The following is a 17,441-nucleotide window of genomic DNA, read 5'->3' on the forward strand; positions in this document are numbered from 1 at the left end:
ACAGACTCTTTTCAAACCAATTTAGATTCAGCGATTTACAATGCTGACATTCAGCTGCCATGATCTTACTAATGTTACAGTGGTTGTTTTGCCTGTTAATTAGAATATTATATTAAAAGTCTCGGAAATACTCTGTGAATTTCATTGGCGTCTTTGGTCTGCTTGGGAGCTTCATTTTAATATCTTCCCCTCAGCCTGCATGATCTTCCTTTGATGAAACCTTGAGTTAGAGAAAAGACCGATTCTCATTGCTTACTCTGATGTTCAGCTATGGATTTGCTTATGTTTTTACTGTCATGTGCTGTGTTTCATTATAGCATTGGTTCAGGGTCAAGTGCTATAGCTGGATTTAAAAAAAATAGTCTGGATAATTTAAAAACTAACAACGTGCAAAGAAGGGAGAGCAAATCTCCTTTTTTTAAAGGCGTAAGCTGATCATGGTAAGAGTCATGAAGGAAACCTCTTCCCCATGCACAGTTGGGAAAGTGCATTAAAAGCATTGCTGTATTTATTTATTTATTTATTTTTTGCAAGCTTCCTCTGATGAATCAGGTATTCATCTTTGCCACATTGTACCCTGCCTCATGGTCTAGCAATCTGATGTGACAGGACAAATCCTACTTCCTTACACTGAAGAGCAGAATATTGTCACAAAAATGAAGGGCCAAGATTTTCGTAGGTGACTAGTCACTTGGGGCGCCTCATTTTTTGGGAGACCAACTTGAAACACGATAAAGGGGCCTGATTTCCAGAAAGTGCTGAGCACCTGATCCAGAGGTGCTGGAACTGAGGGTGCTGCCGCGCCCCCCGACTTGAAGTTAAAATAAAATTATTCTACTTAACTGCCAGGGGGCAAATTTGTCACATACACATGGGAAACATGCAGCGTCAGCTATTGATAACCTTAACTCAGGAAGTTCCTTCGAGAGGAAATGTAGCCAAACTCCAACCCTGCAGACAATGGAACTTTCTGTGCCTGCGTCCTGTAGGTAACGAACTGCTTGGTTTGCAAAATAACGCAAGGGGGGGCGGGCAGGTAGATGAACAATAAGGGGCCACAAGAGGGGCGGATACATGTAGCTTGCTAACTATGTATGCTAATGATGGCAAATTTTAGCCAATTATGGAGCGATAGATTATCATAGTCAACTGCATATAATGCTTTGGTGTAAGTGTTTTCTTTGTTCTTGCTGACTTATGAGCTCGAACCCAATTGCAATTGAAATAAACGGATCGCCCCTCTCGGGGCTCCTTGCTTGATTAGCTGTGTCCGTCTCTCCTTATTCCTCAGCTGGAACGGACAGGAATTTCTACGACAAAGTGGTTTCCATTCTATACAGGGTTTTTCAGTTTGATTCGATGGCTCTCAGCACCCCCACTATACAGATTGTTTCAGCCCCCCTGCCCTGCCCTGTGGAAGAAAATAATCCCTTTTAAGGCATCTCAAGTTGGGCACCCAAAATCACAGCTCACTTTTGATTTTGGCCAAATGCTTGTGTGTGTGGTTTATATGCATTTCTTTTTCCCCTGGCCCCTCCCCTTCTATTAGTACCACAGTGACATGACTATGGCTTAGAAATAGCACCATGCTCTGGGGAAGTTCCCTGCTGCTCTGCTCGTTCTCTCCCACCATTGCTCTTCTTTGTTTTATTACTTTAAATAGGACCAAATAATGTTCTTCTCTCCTGCTCTTCCTGATGCTGTCATTTAAAGAACAGGCGATTTAATAGTTGTTTTGTCGCAACTCCTAAAGCTGGAACAGGGTCCCACTTCTGACTGCTACTGTAAAGTGATTGATGCTACGGTGCTGAATCTTGGAATTAAAATGGAGGGGTGCCGGCCCATTGTGGCATAAAGTATTTCTTTTTAGGTGTTCAGACAGCATCATAAAATGCTGCTCAATTCAGATATCATATTTTGTCTCAGGCTGGTTCTGAGACAAAACCTAGCCCTGTCTACTGGTGTTTATAGCTTGCCGTATAAGCTTTCAAACAAAAATTGTCTCATTTTATTTGAATTATAGCAGGATAGAATCCTCGGCTTCCCACCAATGCGTCAGAAGATGCACTGACTACCACCACTATAATGAAATCAGGGAAGGGGAGAGACCTACCTTTTAAAGTTCCTGTAAATCAATATTTGAGAGAGAGAAAACATCTGGGTAAAAAGGTGATAAAACTTGCTAGAATGTAAATGCTAGTATATTCAAGCCTCACATCCTTTTCCAATTTCTCTTTAGTTCCTAGAATTGCACCACTGTCTAAATCTCCCCAAGAATCTGGTTTGTCTTGGGAGAAGGCAAAGTTTAACATCTCTGTTGGAAATCAGAGGATACCTTGCTGCTGTATGTCCTTTGCTTATTATCTGTACAGCTGGATAATTTGATGATGAATGAGACTTTGGAAAAGTATTGCCTTCAGATTCAGCTAGATATATCTACAGTTAGTTCATCGAAGGCACTTGTCTGAAATTTGACTTTTCAGCAAAGAAACAAACAACCCTACCCCTCTGCTTTCACAAGAACAAAGTTCGCTTGCAGCTACTGAAAGCTGCAATTTCAGTTCCTGCCATGGCCTGTCTTGCTGTGTCAAGGTACTCTATAAATAGCAGTGCAGTAATGGAGCTGCTAAAACGTTCCTTGGTGACTAGAATAGGCTTTGGAGCTACTGGCCATTTTGAACTTTTTTTTTTAAATTTCCTGCTATAAATAAGACCGGTCAAATCCTGCAGCATGATCATCGAAGAGCTTTCTCGTTAGGCAAAAGTGTGACAGTATTTATACTGTGGTAGTTGGGGCTGGTTCAACCCAAGAAGCACCAACGGGCCCTGAAATGTTTTGTGTTCCCCAATGCTATAGCAATCGTAGGGCTCTACTGTTGCTACTGCTTGATCTCCTGGTGTTTTCGCTGAACCGTCTTATTAGTTGGCTCTGTGGGTTCCCTGTGCCCACCAGACTGTCCTTGGCATTCCTCCCCCACCTTCTGATGGCTGTCTTGCTATCCCACGCCCTGGCATGACCGACAGACAGCTGCAGGTCCTCTCTTAGGCTAGCCAGCACGTAGGCAGCTGCTACACATGAACCCATGTTGCTTCTCCTTGGGTTGGCTGCTTCGCCTTTTCTGCCTGCCTCTCTTGCTCCATCTCACACTACATTAGAACCCCTCCAAGTCCTATCATCTCCCACAGTTGCTTTTGCACCCAGCCTAGCCTATGACTTCTCATAGAAGATTATTTTCTCCAACCACTGCATGCTTCAGGGCGCTCCTCAGCTACCCCTTGGTTCACCCCTGGATGAAGAGAAATGCAGCAGTGATGTGATTAACATGCCTTTTCTCATCCCGAGAGTGACTGACAGTGGAAGAGCTAGACTGTGACCCTGGTTGTGCTCCCCCACAGGGGTTGTCAGGATCTCCTCACTCTCTGGCGTGGGCTTCCCTTCTTGTGCATCATGCCTGGAGCTGGGAGGGGACGTGCTGGTTTTACCATGGGATATAATCTGTTCTGTGTGTACGGTTAGTACAGATCACTTCATCCCAGGAGCAAGGGAGGAACCAGGAACCAGCTTGTGACTCACAATGTCCACACGGCGAGTGGGAGGTGTGATTGCAGCACATGCCGGCATAACTGAGCTCATTAAAAATAGCAACACAGCCATGGCAGCACGAGTATGTACTCAGGGTCCGGGTGGGCTAGCCCGTGCTGTTTCCTGTTATTTTCAGGAGCTAGTTTGATCAAAGCTAGCTTGGGTATGCCGATGTGTGCTACCAGCGCACCTCCCAACTGCAGTGTAGACGTGTCCTCTGAGTCCCAATATGGCTCCAGAGCAGCACAACTTCACTGCCTCTTACTTGGAATTTGTAGCAAAGCCACAATTAAACCCATAGCCTTTATATATACACCTCTACCCTGATATAACGCGACCCGCTATAACACAAATTCGGATATAACGCGGTAAAGCAATGCTCGGGGGTGGGGCTGCACACTCCGGTGGATCAAAGCAAGTTCGATATAACATGGTTTCGCCTATAACGCGGTAAGATTTTTTTGGCTCCCGAGGACAGCGTTTTATCGATGTAGAGGTGTGTGTGTGTGTATGTATGTGTGTGTGTGTGTATATATATATAATATGTGTGTATATAGTGTGTGTGTGTGTGTATTGCAGTCATGGTGGTAGTATCTCAGCTAAACTGTGGGCAGGAGAGGGGATGCTTTTCATGAATATTGTCTTTTGCTAATGCATGTTATGATGTTTTTATACTTTCTTGTACATGCAGGGAAAAAGCAGTTTGGTGACCACATTTAAAAAAAAAAAAGATATTTTATAATAAAATGGGGGAGGGATTTAAATTAGCAATAGGAAAAAAAATCAAGCAATCAAAAATAAATGAGTGGAATTTTAAAAGAGAACAAGAATGGAGCAAGTCAAGGGCGAATAGATGAAGAGATTTGCCTTATAACATATCTTCAAGAAATGTAGTCTTGTTAAATACACAACTTGAAAAGGCAGCTTAAATATTACAGCTTTTATCGGTGCTAAATTTTGGCTGACAGTATCTGAGTCATCTAGCATGTAACAGGTGTAATTGTTGCTGTAGCATTGTGCATCTTCTGTAACCAACAATGACAAACGTTACATTTGCACCCTGAGATTTAGATATAGACTGTAAGTGGTTTGACCTTAGAATCTGTCATTGTTCCCGCTATCTCTTCACATTATGGAACTGCTTTGTATTTAATAAGTTGGATTCTGTTTGTTTTTGGTATGATTCCCAGAGGATCAGCTTTTACTGGGCTTTTGCCATAAAATAAAAAAATGTTAGTTTAGAAGACGTGATTTTTTTTTTTTTTTTTTTTTGTTTTATAGTCAATTTGGACTATACTTCACTATTCATTAGAGATGGGCCCAAACCAAGACCTTGCAATCTGTCTCTCCATTTCCCTCTCTTCTCCCCCCCCCCCCCCCAGGAATGTTTTGTGGTAGAAAAAAATGGAATTAGAGCTGGGTGGAGGATGACAAATCCATTTTCTGACTACTTTCAGGGTTTTGAAAATTTTTCCTTCCTCATTGGAACAAAACCAAACCCTTTAGAAGGTTTTTGTGAAATGGAATTATGTCAAAACATCTGTTTTTTTTTTTTTTTTTTGGATCAAAAAGATCAGGCTTCATCTCTCTGTCTGGGGCCCTCCTGGACCTGAGAGACCGTCCCACTGAAACTCCCTCAAAATTCATAGATATCTGTGGAAATATTTTGATTGCAACAAGTGTTCCATCAAAAGGCTTCAAACCAGTTCTAAATGGAACCCTTGTCTGAACTGCTCCTGTTCATAGTTTGCAAAACCAAATCAGGATTGATGCAGATTTGCAATCCCTAAATGGCCTGATTTTTCCTGTTAGAGATGTTGGTCAAAACATAAAGCTTTTGTTTTATTAACAGCTCATCCCCCAAAGTGTGGTGCTTTAGATTCATTGGAACTAGGGTGACCAGACAGCAAATGTGAAAAATCGGGATGGGGGGTGGTGGGTAATAGGAGCCTATATTAAAAAAAAAAAAAAAGACCCCAAAATTGGGACTGTCCCTATAAAATCGGGACATCTGGTCACCCTAATTGGAACGTGGATCTGCAGAACTCATGGGTTTGATTTGGTTGTGCAAAATGAAAATCCAACCAATAAGGTTTTGTAGAATCCAAAGTAGAACGTGGCCTTAAGTCTGCTACTAGTGCCTGATTCAAAAGCCACTTGACTTCAGTTGGCTTTGGATCAAGGCCTTATGGCAAACTTTATAAGGGGCACTACAGGAACCATGGAATGTTAAGTATTGGCATGTCGGGTCTAATAGTGAGCAATGTTACCTTCACGGTGACAATATGTAAATGCTTTGTAATGGTGACTAACCGTAACGATCTCTAGTAAGTAATTGCTTCTGGGAGGAACTGAAGAAAAATGGCTAAGTAAATAGGAGAATTCTTTTTCTTTTTCCTTTGGTTTGCAGTGGTGGAAAGCCGAGGAGGGGTCCTGGACAGCACACAGAGATTTTCAAACCTGCCGGTATATCTTCCCATGAGCTATCACATCTCCAGTGCTGATGTTTCCTTCTTCCTCAAAGAAGCCAATCAAGATATCATGAGGAACTCCAGTTTGCAGGCGAGGGTGGAGTCATTCTTTATATACAAAGCCAAGCAGCCACCTGTAGTAAATGCAACGTACGGACCTTTTTCAGTAGAACAAGTTGTTCCCGAGGACCTAATGCTGCCTTCTGCTCCTTTTGGTTTCACTAATGAATTCACATTTAACTGGAAATTAAAATCACACATAATCGACAGCTCAATATATTCCAACAGACCTAAAGTGCAAGCCTTGTTCTATATCGCGGGAAAGGACTGGGACGACTATGATTCTGCGGAGAGATTGCCCTGTGTGAAGATGTTTGCTTTCCTGGAGACTAGAGAAGCTGTGGCCAGCTGTAGGTTGAAAGGTCATCTAGGATTATGTGTTGCAGAACTGGAATTAGCGCCGAGCTGGTTCAGCTCGCCTCCACCATTGGTTCTGGAGCATGAGCAAACAGCAGCCTTTTTGGAAGGGATTACTGTGGAGCTCTTCTATAAGATGTATGCAACAGATGGGGAGTGTTCTCCTGAGGATGCAAAATGGGAAAACAACATACATGCCGGTCAAGATCATGCACATGAGGCTTTGCCGCCGGTGGAGAGGATTGGTAGCATCATTGTTTATCCAACTCAAGACAAACTAAAACAATCTGCACTGAGGCTAGATGAGAACATCATGATCCACTTACCACTCAACCCTGTCAAGGAAGGTGACATAGTAACCTTTCATGTGTCCCTTACCGGTGACTCCCTTGCAGATCAGTTTACCTTAAGGTAAGTGTTGTTTTTTTTAAATACTTTATGTATTCAAACAATCTAGCAAACAACAGGGGCTGAGTGCATCCCAGGTATAGATCCATTGATTTCAGTGGGTGTTTGCCTGAGAAAGGACTTCAAGATTTGGCCTACCGCTTGGGAGAAAATTATAAGTGTTCTTTAAGCATCTGTGAGTATAATAGGATTTGGTACCTGGAAGCTGACTTTGAAGTCTGTGCCATTAATATTTGTATGACTTTCTTATAAAATGTGTTATTGATTATGACTAGTTTAACTGACTTTGCTTCTACTCATTATACCTCCTGTAGGCCAGCCAGAATGATTGACTATGGCTGTCCATTTTTTTTTTAGAGAAATATTTATAATTGGCATTTCCCACTGCTTTGATGTAGCTTTAATCCATCTACTTTTATAGAACCTATTATCACAGTATCTGAGCACCTCCGAAGTATTTATTTCTTGCTCCTCACAACACTCCTACAGGGTAGGGAAATGTTATCCCCATATTTTTTTACAGATGGTGAACTGAGACACAGAGATTAAGAGTTTGTTCACACTGCCCTGCAGTTCAGATTACGGGGGTGTGAAGAGTGGTGCACACCAAAGTGTTGCGTTGTAAATCCTTGCAGATGCTGTGGGCCTGAATTAAAAGGTTCCTAGTTTGCATTATCGTAGTCTACAGTCCTTTTAGTTTGTGCCTATAGCATCCGCTAGGGGGAGTTACAGTGCAGCACTTTGGTATGCAGTGTTATTTACATCCCCTGTAGTCTGAACTGCCCGGCAGTGTAGACTTGCCCAAGGTCACGCTGGAAATGCGTGGCAGAGCCAGGATTTGGAACCAGATTGTCTGAGTCCCAATTCAGTGTTTTAACAACAAGACCAACCATCCTTCCTCCCCTTAGTAGTAGTTTATTTATTTTCAAGCTTACATGATTGCTTGCTTGTGGCATGGCACGTTTCCATTGAACAGCAAAGGAGAAAACTGGAAAAAATGAACCCACCAAAAATATGTTTTTCTTTGTCCACCTCTCAAAATTGGAATCCGCTTCCTTGTTCTTGAATAGAAATGATTGGAAAACAGAAAATCTTTCTGTGAACATTTTAGTGGCAACTTCCCCCCCCCCCCATTTTTGGGGGGGTGAAACGTTGTAATTCTTGAAATTTTCCAACCAGTTTTATTAGTGAATTTCAGTTTTATCTGAGAACTGTTGAGTTGCATAGACCTGATTTCAGGCATTCTTAACCAGCATGAGGGTTAGTGCTGTGTATTTATTGCTATGCCTTTAACTGTTAGTGTTGGTTAAGAGCTACACATAGACACAGCTCAGAGAAATAGGAGCCAGACTTGAGGGCTAGAAAGGCCAAGAGGTAATTGGAAAGTGTCATACTGAGAGAGTGTTAAACACTAGGGAAAAGAGGAGTTGCAATACACACGGGCAACTTAGACACATTTTTACTCCTCACTTTTAAGTCTAAAAAGGCGCGGGTGCTAGGTGACAGAAGCATACTATCCGTGACAAAGATGCAAAGTGAATGAATAACAAACCTTATGCCAGCACCTTTCTTCTTCAAAGCACTTTGTCACGCTGTCTGCATTAGCTCACGACTGTGAGTGCCTACCTCAAGGCAGACTGTCAAAAACAAGGCAGACACCCAAACTGATGGTGTGTTCTATCATTTATATTTCACCAAGCCAGTAACACATGTGAACTTCTGGGTCACTATAACACTCTTCCCATGGAGTCACAGACAATCCCCTTAGACTCTCCAGCCTATCTTGCCACCCAGACACTAGACTTAGTGATAAATGGTTGCTTACACCAAAAATCACACCATATTCAGGTTGCTTCCAGTCCCAAGAGACTTACCCCAGATCAATTGGCACCCTAGATCTTACATTGAAGATAATGCCTGTATCCAATCCTGTAAAAAACTATCTAAAGGTTTATTGAACTAGGAAAAAGAAATGAGTTATTTACAGATTAAAGCAAGTGAACATATTCTCACCAAATGAGTTCTCTAAATCCTCTGAGTCACAGAGTTGTAGTGATCTGCCAATTCAAAGTGTCTTTCAGGGCGGACTCAGGAGATAACCCCTGAGGATCTCTGGCTTCAATTTGGTGTCTCTAGTTCTGTCAGAGTTCCACCAGCAAAGAGATGGAAAATTTTCCTGTGACTTTTTGTTTTATTTCCTTCATTCAGCTTCCAAGCCCGAAGGATGAGCTTCCTTGCATGTAGCATTTCCAAGGTGTGATAGGGCCATTAACCAATCCTTTGTATTGCAATGTTCCTTGATGGCCCTTCACGGGGGTAGGGGATAAAGGGGGAGAGGACAATTCCCACATCTGGGTTTGCAAGGTCAGACCAAACATTTTCAAAGTTATAAAGCAAAACTTACATATTATCTTATGGCCTGGAATACTAACATTACAAGCGAGATTAATGCATGCAGTGACTTATGAGCAATTCATAGAGTCTAAATGCTAAATATATTCTTATAAAACTAATACCTAACAAACAGGTGGACTGGCCCGGTCTCCAGCTACGAGTTTTAGTTCTTAGCTCGTGTCTGCAGTCTTGGCAAGAGCTGGCACCTGGTGTGCCAGCATCACACACTTTACAAACATGAATTAAACATTTAAACATAATGTAACATCCATATTATTATGAAACATGGATATTGCAGTCAGAATTAGTCAGTGCCTATTGTACAAACACAGTGAGTGACTGTCCCCATGTTGCTAGGGTAAAAATGTCTAATAGATATACATTCTCATGCTTCAGGGCCTACAACAACCCTTATGCTTATGGTCAGGAAGAAACTTCCCATAAGAGCAAGTTATTCTGCAATTGTTCAGTTTTGGGTTTCTTGCATCTTCCTCTGATGCATACAGTACTGGTTAATCACCAGTGATGGAGACAGGATACTGGACTAGATGGACCAATGTCATGATGTTGGATGGCAGTTTCTATGTTTCCATGAATCTGCTCAAACCATGGGAGATATGAAGGAGCTGAATCAAAGAGATTTAAGTAATTTGCCCAAGATTGCAGTGGGAGTCCATGTTAGCACTGAGATTCTTGGATCTCAGTTTGGTATTCAGCCTAGAAGACCAAAGTGGAAACTCCCCAAGGAATTAGATACTTTTTTCACATCTTAGCTCATACTCAAAATCTTGTCTGGCAAGTCATTTCTTTCATTGTGTTTGTAAGTCAAAGAAACAGTGGGTGCTTTATTTCAGGAAGCTAAATGCTAAAGGTAAGAATAAGAATGCAGATCTGTTACCTGCTCACTGATGCTGCTGGGTGGAAAGAGCAGAGGCAGTTGTTGCTCTGAGTGTTTCAAATGACATTCACTCTTTGCCTATGGAGAATTTATTCAACTAAAGTTTACACAGTTAGCAGGGAATTATGCTGAGGGAAATAAAATCACTATAGCTCCTACATCTAATTTATAGCAGTTTTCCTCTGTAGGCTCTCCCTGTTTTTCAGACCATTAGTAATGTCCATAAAAACCCAGAAGGTTATTATACCTAGAGTTTCTGTGTGTTTTCACCAGAGAAAAATATATTGAAGTGAATATGTTTGCCTTGGGGAAATATGTTTTTGCCCAGTATAACCGATTGTTTTAAATCGTGTCTGTTACAAGTGGAGTGTAATGTATTCCATTCTGGCTCATATGAGACTATAGATCAAAATCAAATCATTCTTAAGATTTTCACTGTGATGCAAACTTCATTGATATGACTGTATGCAAACAGAATGGATGTGTGCAATTTTATGTGCCTCTTTAGTATTTCATACACTGTTGTGCAGTGTTTTATTTTGTGCTGAATTTTGTACTAGTAAATACTGAATTTCAGTCCATAAAAAGAATCCAATTCTGCCTTTTTGGGTGAAATATTGGGATCTTAACCTAGCTCTCAAATTACAAAGCTTAACGGCTTCTTGGCAAATGGTGAGGAAAACAAATAGTAATTTGGTGATGGACACTGTTGGTTTTTTTGCAACAGTATCAAGAAAGTGGTTCAGGGAATGTATCTGTATTAGAAAGCACTCAAAATATATCCGTTATACCGAAACAGAATGTTAACCAATTCCAACCTGGAAAACTCAAACCTTTATTACCTTGCAAATGGCACCTAAATCTCTGTTGACGTTGTAGACTCAAGTTGCCAACCCAAGCTCCTTTATCGGCATGTACAAATTTTACGTTTTCCAATGAACATGAACCATTAAGAAGTCACTGTTTGAAAGCTGGTCTCTGTGTGTCCAACAGCAATTTCTTTTCCACACAGATCGCTCCTGGAACAACTTTTTAACCCCTCTCCCATTTATTAATGCTAGCCCCCATCTTGAGTGGGATGCAACTGGAAAGTGAGCCGGAGAGACACAACATACTGCTTTCAATCATTCACCAGTTAAATATATTTTTGTTCTTTTTTTTTTATGTTACGGATGCTATGTCTGAGTAATAGGAATAACTTATGGCTTTGTAATAGTCCCTTAATAAACAGAATTTAAGATTGATTAAAGGCTTTGACCATTAATCAGTCTCCGCAGACATTTATTGCTTTGTATACTGCAAAGCAGACTATGGAGGTTATGTCTGACTTGAAAGACAGACAGATAGACAGACTCACATCCACACAAACTGCCAGAGTTGTTTGAACCCCAGAAAGCATAGAACTTTGGAAGTTAGGCTCGAACGCCATCCGTTAGCCCATTGCCTTGGGTTCTGTAGCAAGTTCCCTATGCAAAATGTTGCTGGCGTTGTGCCTGTTCCGTAGTGGTGACGTGGGCTTGTTCCATATCATTGGTGAGGGCCTCCTCAGCGATGCACAATTGCATGTGATTCAGCTGCTGCAAAACTTCTATGTAGGAATAACTTTTAAATCAAGATTGAATTTGTTTTAAAAGGGATGCTGTAGTTCAAACGGGGATTATTTGGGGGTAAATTCTGTGACCTATATTATACAGGCGGTCGGACTAGATGATCACAATGCTCCCATCTGGAGATTGTTAACATTAAGCAGTTTGGAGAACCCTGCAAAGCTAGTGTAAGAATTATAGGCCAAATTCTCTCTTCTGATGCACGTGACTCCTATGGATATTTACTTTACTAACATAAGTTTATGATAAATAATATCCATGGATTAGTATATAATAAATATATACAAAGTGAGGGAAAAAAAGGAAACTATGAAGGAGCAAGGGGGAAAAAAATCTGTTGTTTTTTTTTAAAAACAAAAGGAATCTCCTGATATAAATGGAGAAGTTGTATAAAAATGAGAGAGGATAGAATGATTCTTACTTGACTGAAAAGACAGATGTCTCATCAAATAGATGCAGCTGGGGATGGTTTAACATTGCTTTCCTGGAGTGTACAGTTCTTTTAACACTAACTTGGGACAGTAAAGACATTTTGAAAGAAAAATGAAAATATTTTTGTGTCAAAGAAGAGCATTTAGGGGAGTAATGGATAATCCCTTCTTGGTTATGAGAAAAGAAGCCATGACTTTGTTTATAAAAACTTGCGGCGTATCGGTGCTATTTTCCAAGTCTGTTTTAACTGTGAATAAGAATATAGAAATAAAGCAAGGCTGAGAACTAACAAGTTCATGGCTAAAAGGTAGGGTTGTTAGCATACATTACATGTGCCTGATATGAATGACCCATCGTTCTTTAATCCTCTGTCAGAATGGAAACCGAGACTGGAGATATTCCAATAATAAGGAAGGGACAGACATCATGTAATGAATCCTATACTATACGAATGAAACATGCTGTAGGTGGGATGTAATCATCACCATGCTTAAGAGGAATGGCAGGAATATACAGAAGCTAAAAACCTAGCAGCTATTTGGTGCCTAAGCAGCCTAAAGGAAAGGGATTATACACCTTTTTTTCTCTGCCGCACTCTGCATATTGCAGCAGTGAAAATTACTTTTTGATTTTGGATGAATTAGTACAAGGTGAAATACAAGAGTGTTAGCTTTTACTAATCACTCTCACTAGCAGAACTGATATGAAGAATTTATATTAATAAACATAAATCCATACAGATGAGGGTAAATGTCTGCCCACTAAGGGGAGAAAAATCACACAGGACATTAAAATAGACTTTACAAGACTTCTTTGTTAATAATGAAAGATCTGTAGAGACATGAATGGTAAGAGGCAGTCTCCTGGCAATAGCTGCCGAGAGCAAAAAGGAAAAACAAAACAGGTTTTAGACCTTGAAATACATAGGAAACAAGAGAACACAGAATATTGGGAACATAGCACGGCTGAGTAGTGAGAACATGCTGAACATGGCCTTCATCATTTAAAATGAAATCATTCTGAATCAGGTAGCAAGGCAGGAACAACTAAAATGACTACTTATTAAAGCCCAAGAAATAACGTTAGTATAAAAATCCAGCACAAGTAGAGTGCGGGGTGGAGGGAAGGACCCATCTCAAATTAATCAGACAGTTCTCTATTAACAAATCACAAAATTAAATTATTACCGGAGACCATTATTGCAGACATGGGAATACTCGAAAAACATTTCTAAAAAACTTAAGATACAGTCAGTCAATATTGGCACAAACCCTATCCTGATGAGATACGTGTGAGTGTACCTGCGTGTGCATGCCACACAAAACAACTACACCTCTACCCTAATATAATGCCACCCGATATAACATGAATTCGGATATAACGCGGTAAAGCAGTGCTCTGGGGTGGCGGGGCTGCACACTCCGGCCGATCAAAGCAAGTTCGATATAACGCGGTTTCACCTATAATGTGGTAAGATTTTTTGGCTCCCAAGGACAGCATTATATCGGGGTAGAGGTGTATATTAAAAGGACATTATTAAGGTTGGAAAGTCAAGCCTTCAAAGATAGGAAATGCCAGGATTAAGGTTGACTGATGCCGTCTTTAATTGCATCATATGCTATTTTTACACAGGACCACGGCCTTGTTCAGTGCACAGGATGGATGGTGCTCACTTAATGTAGAGTTATTCTCACTATTTTGCCTCCTCTTCATTGTTCAGCGTCTGCCTTATTACTGAGCATTGTTCAAAACCTGCTCTGAAGACAATAATTTGCTCATGGGTTTTTCTGTGGAGCTTATCACCACCGTAGTGGAGTGACTCACCGATTTTTCCCATTTTCCAGCTGGGGAGTTTACGTATAGAGTTATTAAGATCAAAAGTTTCCGATAATGTTGACTGCCCAATCTGAGAGGTCTAGGACTTGTATATGTAGCATTATATGGCACTTTCTGTGTTCAAAGGTTCAAAGGGGGGAGGAATAGCTCAGTGGTTTGAGCATTAGCCTGCTAAACCCAGGGTTGTGAGTTCAATCCTTGAGGGGGCCATTTAGGCATCCAGGGCAAAAATTTGTCAGGGACGGTACTTGGTCCTGCTGCAAAGGCAGGGGACTGGATTTGACTTGATGACCAGGTCCCTTCTAGCTCTATGAGCTAAGTATATCTCCTATTGACTTTGGTTGCAGCTGTGAATGCTCAGCACTCCTGCAAATCAGACCCTAGGGTCTCAATCAGGCACCCAGAAAATGAGGAACAGACAATTAGTGAGCCCTGTGAAAAATTTAGTTTGTGACTTGCTCAGTGTCACACAGGATCTCTGTGGCAGGGATTGGCATAAAATCCAGGGCAGCAGTGGACTGCCTAGGACACCATCCTTTCTCTTCGTTCAGTCCCCTGCCTCATGCACTCCACCCCGTCCAATACTTGTAAGAAATGAGGCAGGGGTCCTACAGCCAACAGCCTCCTTTACTATGCAATCCTGTATCCCCAGAGCAGGTTCTTTCTGTGCACTGAATAAGACAGGGTCCTGTGGGGAAAAATAATGTAATCCTATAGTTAAAGACCGCGTCATAATGCGCACACACAAGGGCTGTGAATTGAAGTTGCATAGACGAACTTAATTCTGGCATTTCCTAACTTTTGAGTGCTTGACCTTTGCAGTCTTAATATTCTTTTAATGTAGTTTTTTTGTGTGCAATTTCCGAGGTGTTTAGAAAAGCAAATGAGAAAACAGAAATCCCATTATGTAGATTCATATAGACACCAACATGATTCATCAGCAGGGTTGGAACCTTTAGATCCCCTTCACAGACCTCTGGTACTTGAGCTAATTGAGTAACTGATAGCAATAGAAGGTTGTCATCCCTTCTGTGGACTGGCACTAGATGGGGATGAGACATATACTTTGCCAGTGGGTTTCACAGAGATTTTCTGATAGCAGAGGAACAGTGAGATTCAGGAATGTTGGGTTCCGTTCCAGGCTCTGAATGGGAATGTGTCTAGTTGGCACGGACTCTTCCACCTGTTACCCCCCAAGTTTGAACTTATCTGCCTCATCCACTCCAAACTGTCCCATTCCTAGTACTGCCTTTTTTCCACCCCAGGTTCCTTGTTCCAGTCCCCTTCTCCTTGCCTACCCAGTCTCCCCTCCTCAGGCTTCTTATCCCATTCCTCCTCTCCCCACTTCCCGGTCTCACTGTTCCAGACTCCTTGTCTAGTCAGTCCTAGTTCTCCCCCCATATTCCAGTTCCTGGTCAAATCTGTCTTCCCTGCCACCTTTGCTAATTCCTAGTCCTAATCTCCTTGTCCAGTGAGTCCAGGTCTTCCCCTTTCCCCCATCTTCTAGGATCTTAATGTCCTCACACATCCCTAGCCTGCTGGTGCCCAGACCCACTCTCCTTGCCCAGCCAATCCCAGTTTCTCCCTCTCCCCATCAGTCCCAGTCTTGCCAGATTCCGTGTCCCAATGTATTCCTTTCCCTTCCTCTTGTCCAGTTTTGTCCCCTCTGCGTTCAGTTCAAATGGCTTCTTCCTCCAGGCTGCCAGCGTGCCACTGTGTGGTCACTGAAAGCGTGGGAGAGACAGGCTCTCTGCTCCCAGTTACAATGTCTGGCCCCACCCAGACTGGAGCAGCCATTAAAGAGAGAGTCTTTCTGAGCCCCCCGCAGCCCTGGGCTGGAGCAGTCTCAGTTGCTCTCTGGGAATGGTGCATGCAGAGTCTGGTCCAGCCATAGTAGCTGTGAGAGGCTTGAGCATGCTCAGTGAGGATGGAACCTTTGAAGAATTTAGCTGCTAAAATCGAAGTAGTCTCTGCTGAGCATGTGCAAACTGTGATTTTTTTTTTAACGGCTTATAACTTGGCCAAATTTGGGCAGATTTTCTTGGGGACAGCAAAAGCACCTCTCTGACACAAAAGCCAACCCCTACCCATTTTCAAATCCCTGCTCCAAAGCATGGAGACACAAGAGGTTGCTATACTTTTTAAACAGGGGCAAAACGACACGTTTCCCCCCCCCTAGCTTTGTTCTCTGAAATGGCTGAAACCATTTACTAACATTTTTCCAAAAAATATTCAGCCTGAGGCAGGCACCCAAGATGGAAAACTTTTAGCCTGAAGAATTAAAGTATGGCAAAGTGTAAGCAATTGAAAACAGGGCCTTATAATGGGAAGTGTCAGGTAACCATGATAAATTGCACTACCATCATCCTCAAACACGCATAGTCTATGAAGGACCATTGTGCCAGCTGGGGTGACCACGATTGATGGCATTGCATCAGTCATTGTGTAGTTCCTAGATCTGGCTCAATCTTGTGAATCCACGAATCTCTGGGGCGGCCCTGCTGGGGATGCCAGGTAGGACCCCTTTGTGTGTCGCTGGAGAGTTTGAGAGCATGGTATGTTAGTGTTTTTTTTTGTCCCTCCTGATGACATGGTGGTACTACCAGCCCTTCCCATAATATATCCTGATATACAATGGTGCGGCATGGAAACATACACTACATGATGATGTGGGCCGAAACAATTGAAGCCTGATCTTGTGGCTGTTGAAGTCAATGATGATGCTCTTGCTATTTTCAGGGGTAAGAATTCAAGCCCTTTATCAGCTTCATTTGGGGATGGATATATTACAACAAAGCATTTTTACCCACTCCCCGTGTAGTCTTTTATTGCATTTTATAAGCATTTTTTATTTATGGGGGGAGGGATAGCTCAGTGGTTTGAGCATTGGCCTGCTAAACCCAGGGTTGTGAGTTCAATCCTTGAGGGGCCATTTAGGGATCTGGGGCAAAAATCTGTCTGGGGATTAGTCCTGCTTTGAGCAGGGGGTTGGACTAGATGACCTCCTGAGGTTCATTCCAACCCTGATATTCTATGATTGCCACATGATGTACTAGAGCCCATATTTTAGACACATTATAGAGAATTTCTTAAATATTTTATTAGAGGCTGTGGGTTTTTTTTTTTTTTTTTTTGCTATCCTCTTTGTAAAGTCAGTCTCCCTCACCACTGAGGGTGGTGGTGGTGATGGTGGTGGGGGAATTCTAAAAACTTCTGAAAATGACCTGAAATAGTTTTTTCTAAACATAAGCCAGTACTAACTGCTTCAATAACGATAGATGTCCAAACGAGGATAAATGACCCGGTTAATTCTATAAAATCGCAAAGGACTCACAATGCCACAGCTAGCAAAGCCATTGAATGGAATTTTAGATCAAGGGCAATGCCCTGCTACA

At 41.9% G+C, this 17,441-nt stretch overlaps 1 protein-coding gene across 1 annotated transcript in view; it reads left to right on the plus strand.

The window, feature by feature from the left end:
* TMEM132B (transmembrane protein 132B) overlaps positions 1-17,441 on the plus strand; it is a 367,192-nt gene that overhangs the window by 95,334 nt on the left and 254,417 nt on the right. Inside the window, exon 2 of the mRNA XM_024196810.3 lies at positions 5,994-6,882. Within this exon, the coding sequence (XP_024052578.2) occupies positions 5,994-6,882 (889 nt within the window). The remainder of the gene's footprint in view (positions 1-5,993; positions 6,883-17,441) is intronic.

The sequence above is a fragment of the Terrapene carolina genome, unplaced genomic scaffold, assembly GCF_002925995.2.
Source record: "Terrapene carolina triunguis isolate 2854851 unplaced genomic scaffold, T_m_triunguis-2.0 Scaffold234, whole genome shotgun sequence".
Lineage (NCBI taxonomy): Eukaryota > Metazoa > Chordata > Testudines > Emydidae > Terrapene > Terrapene triunguis.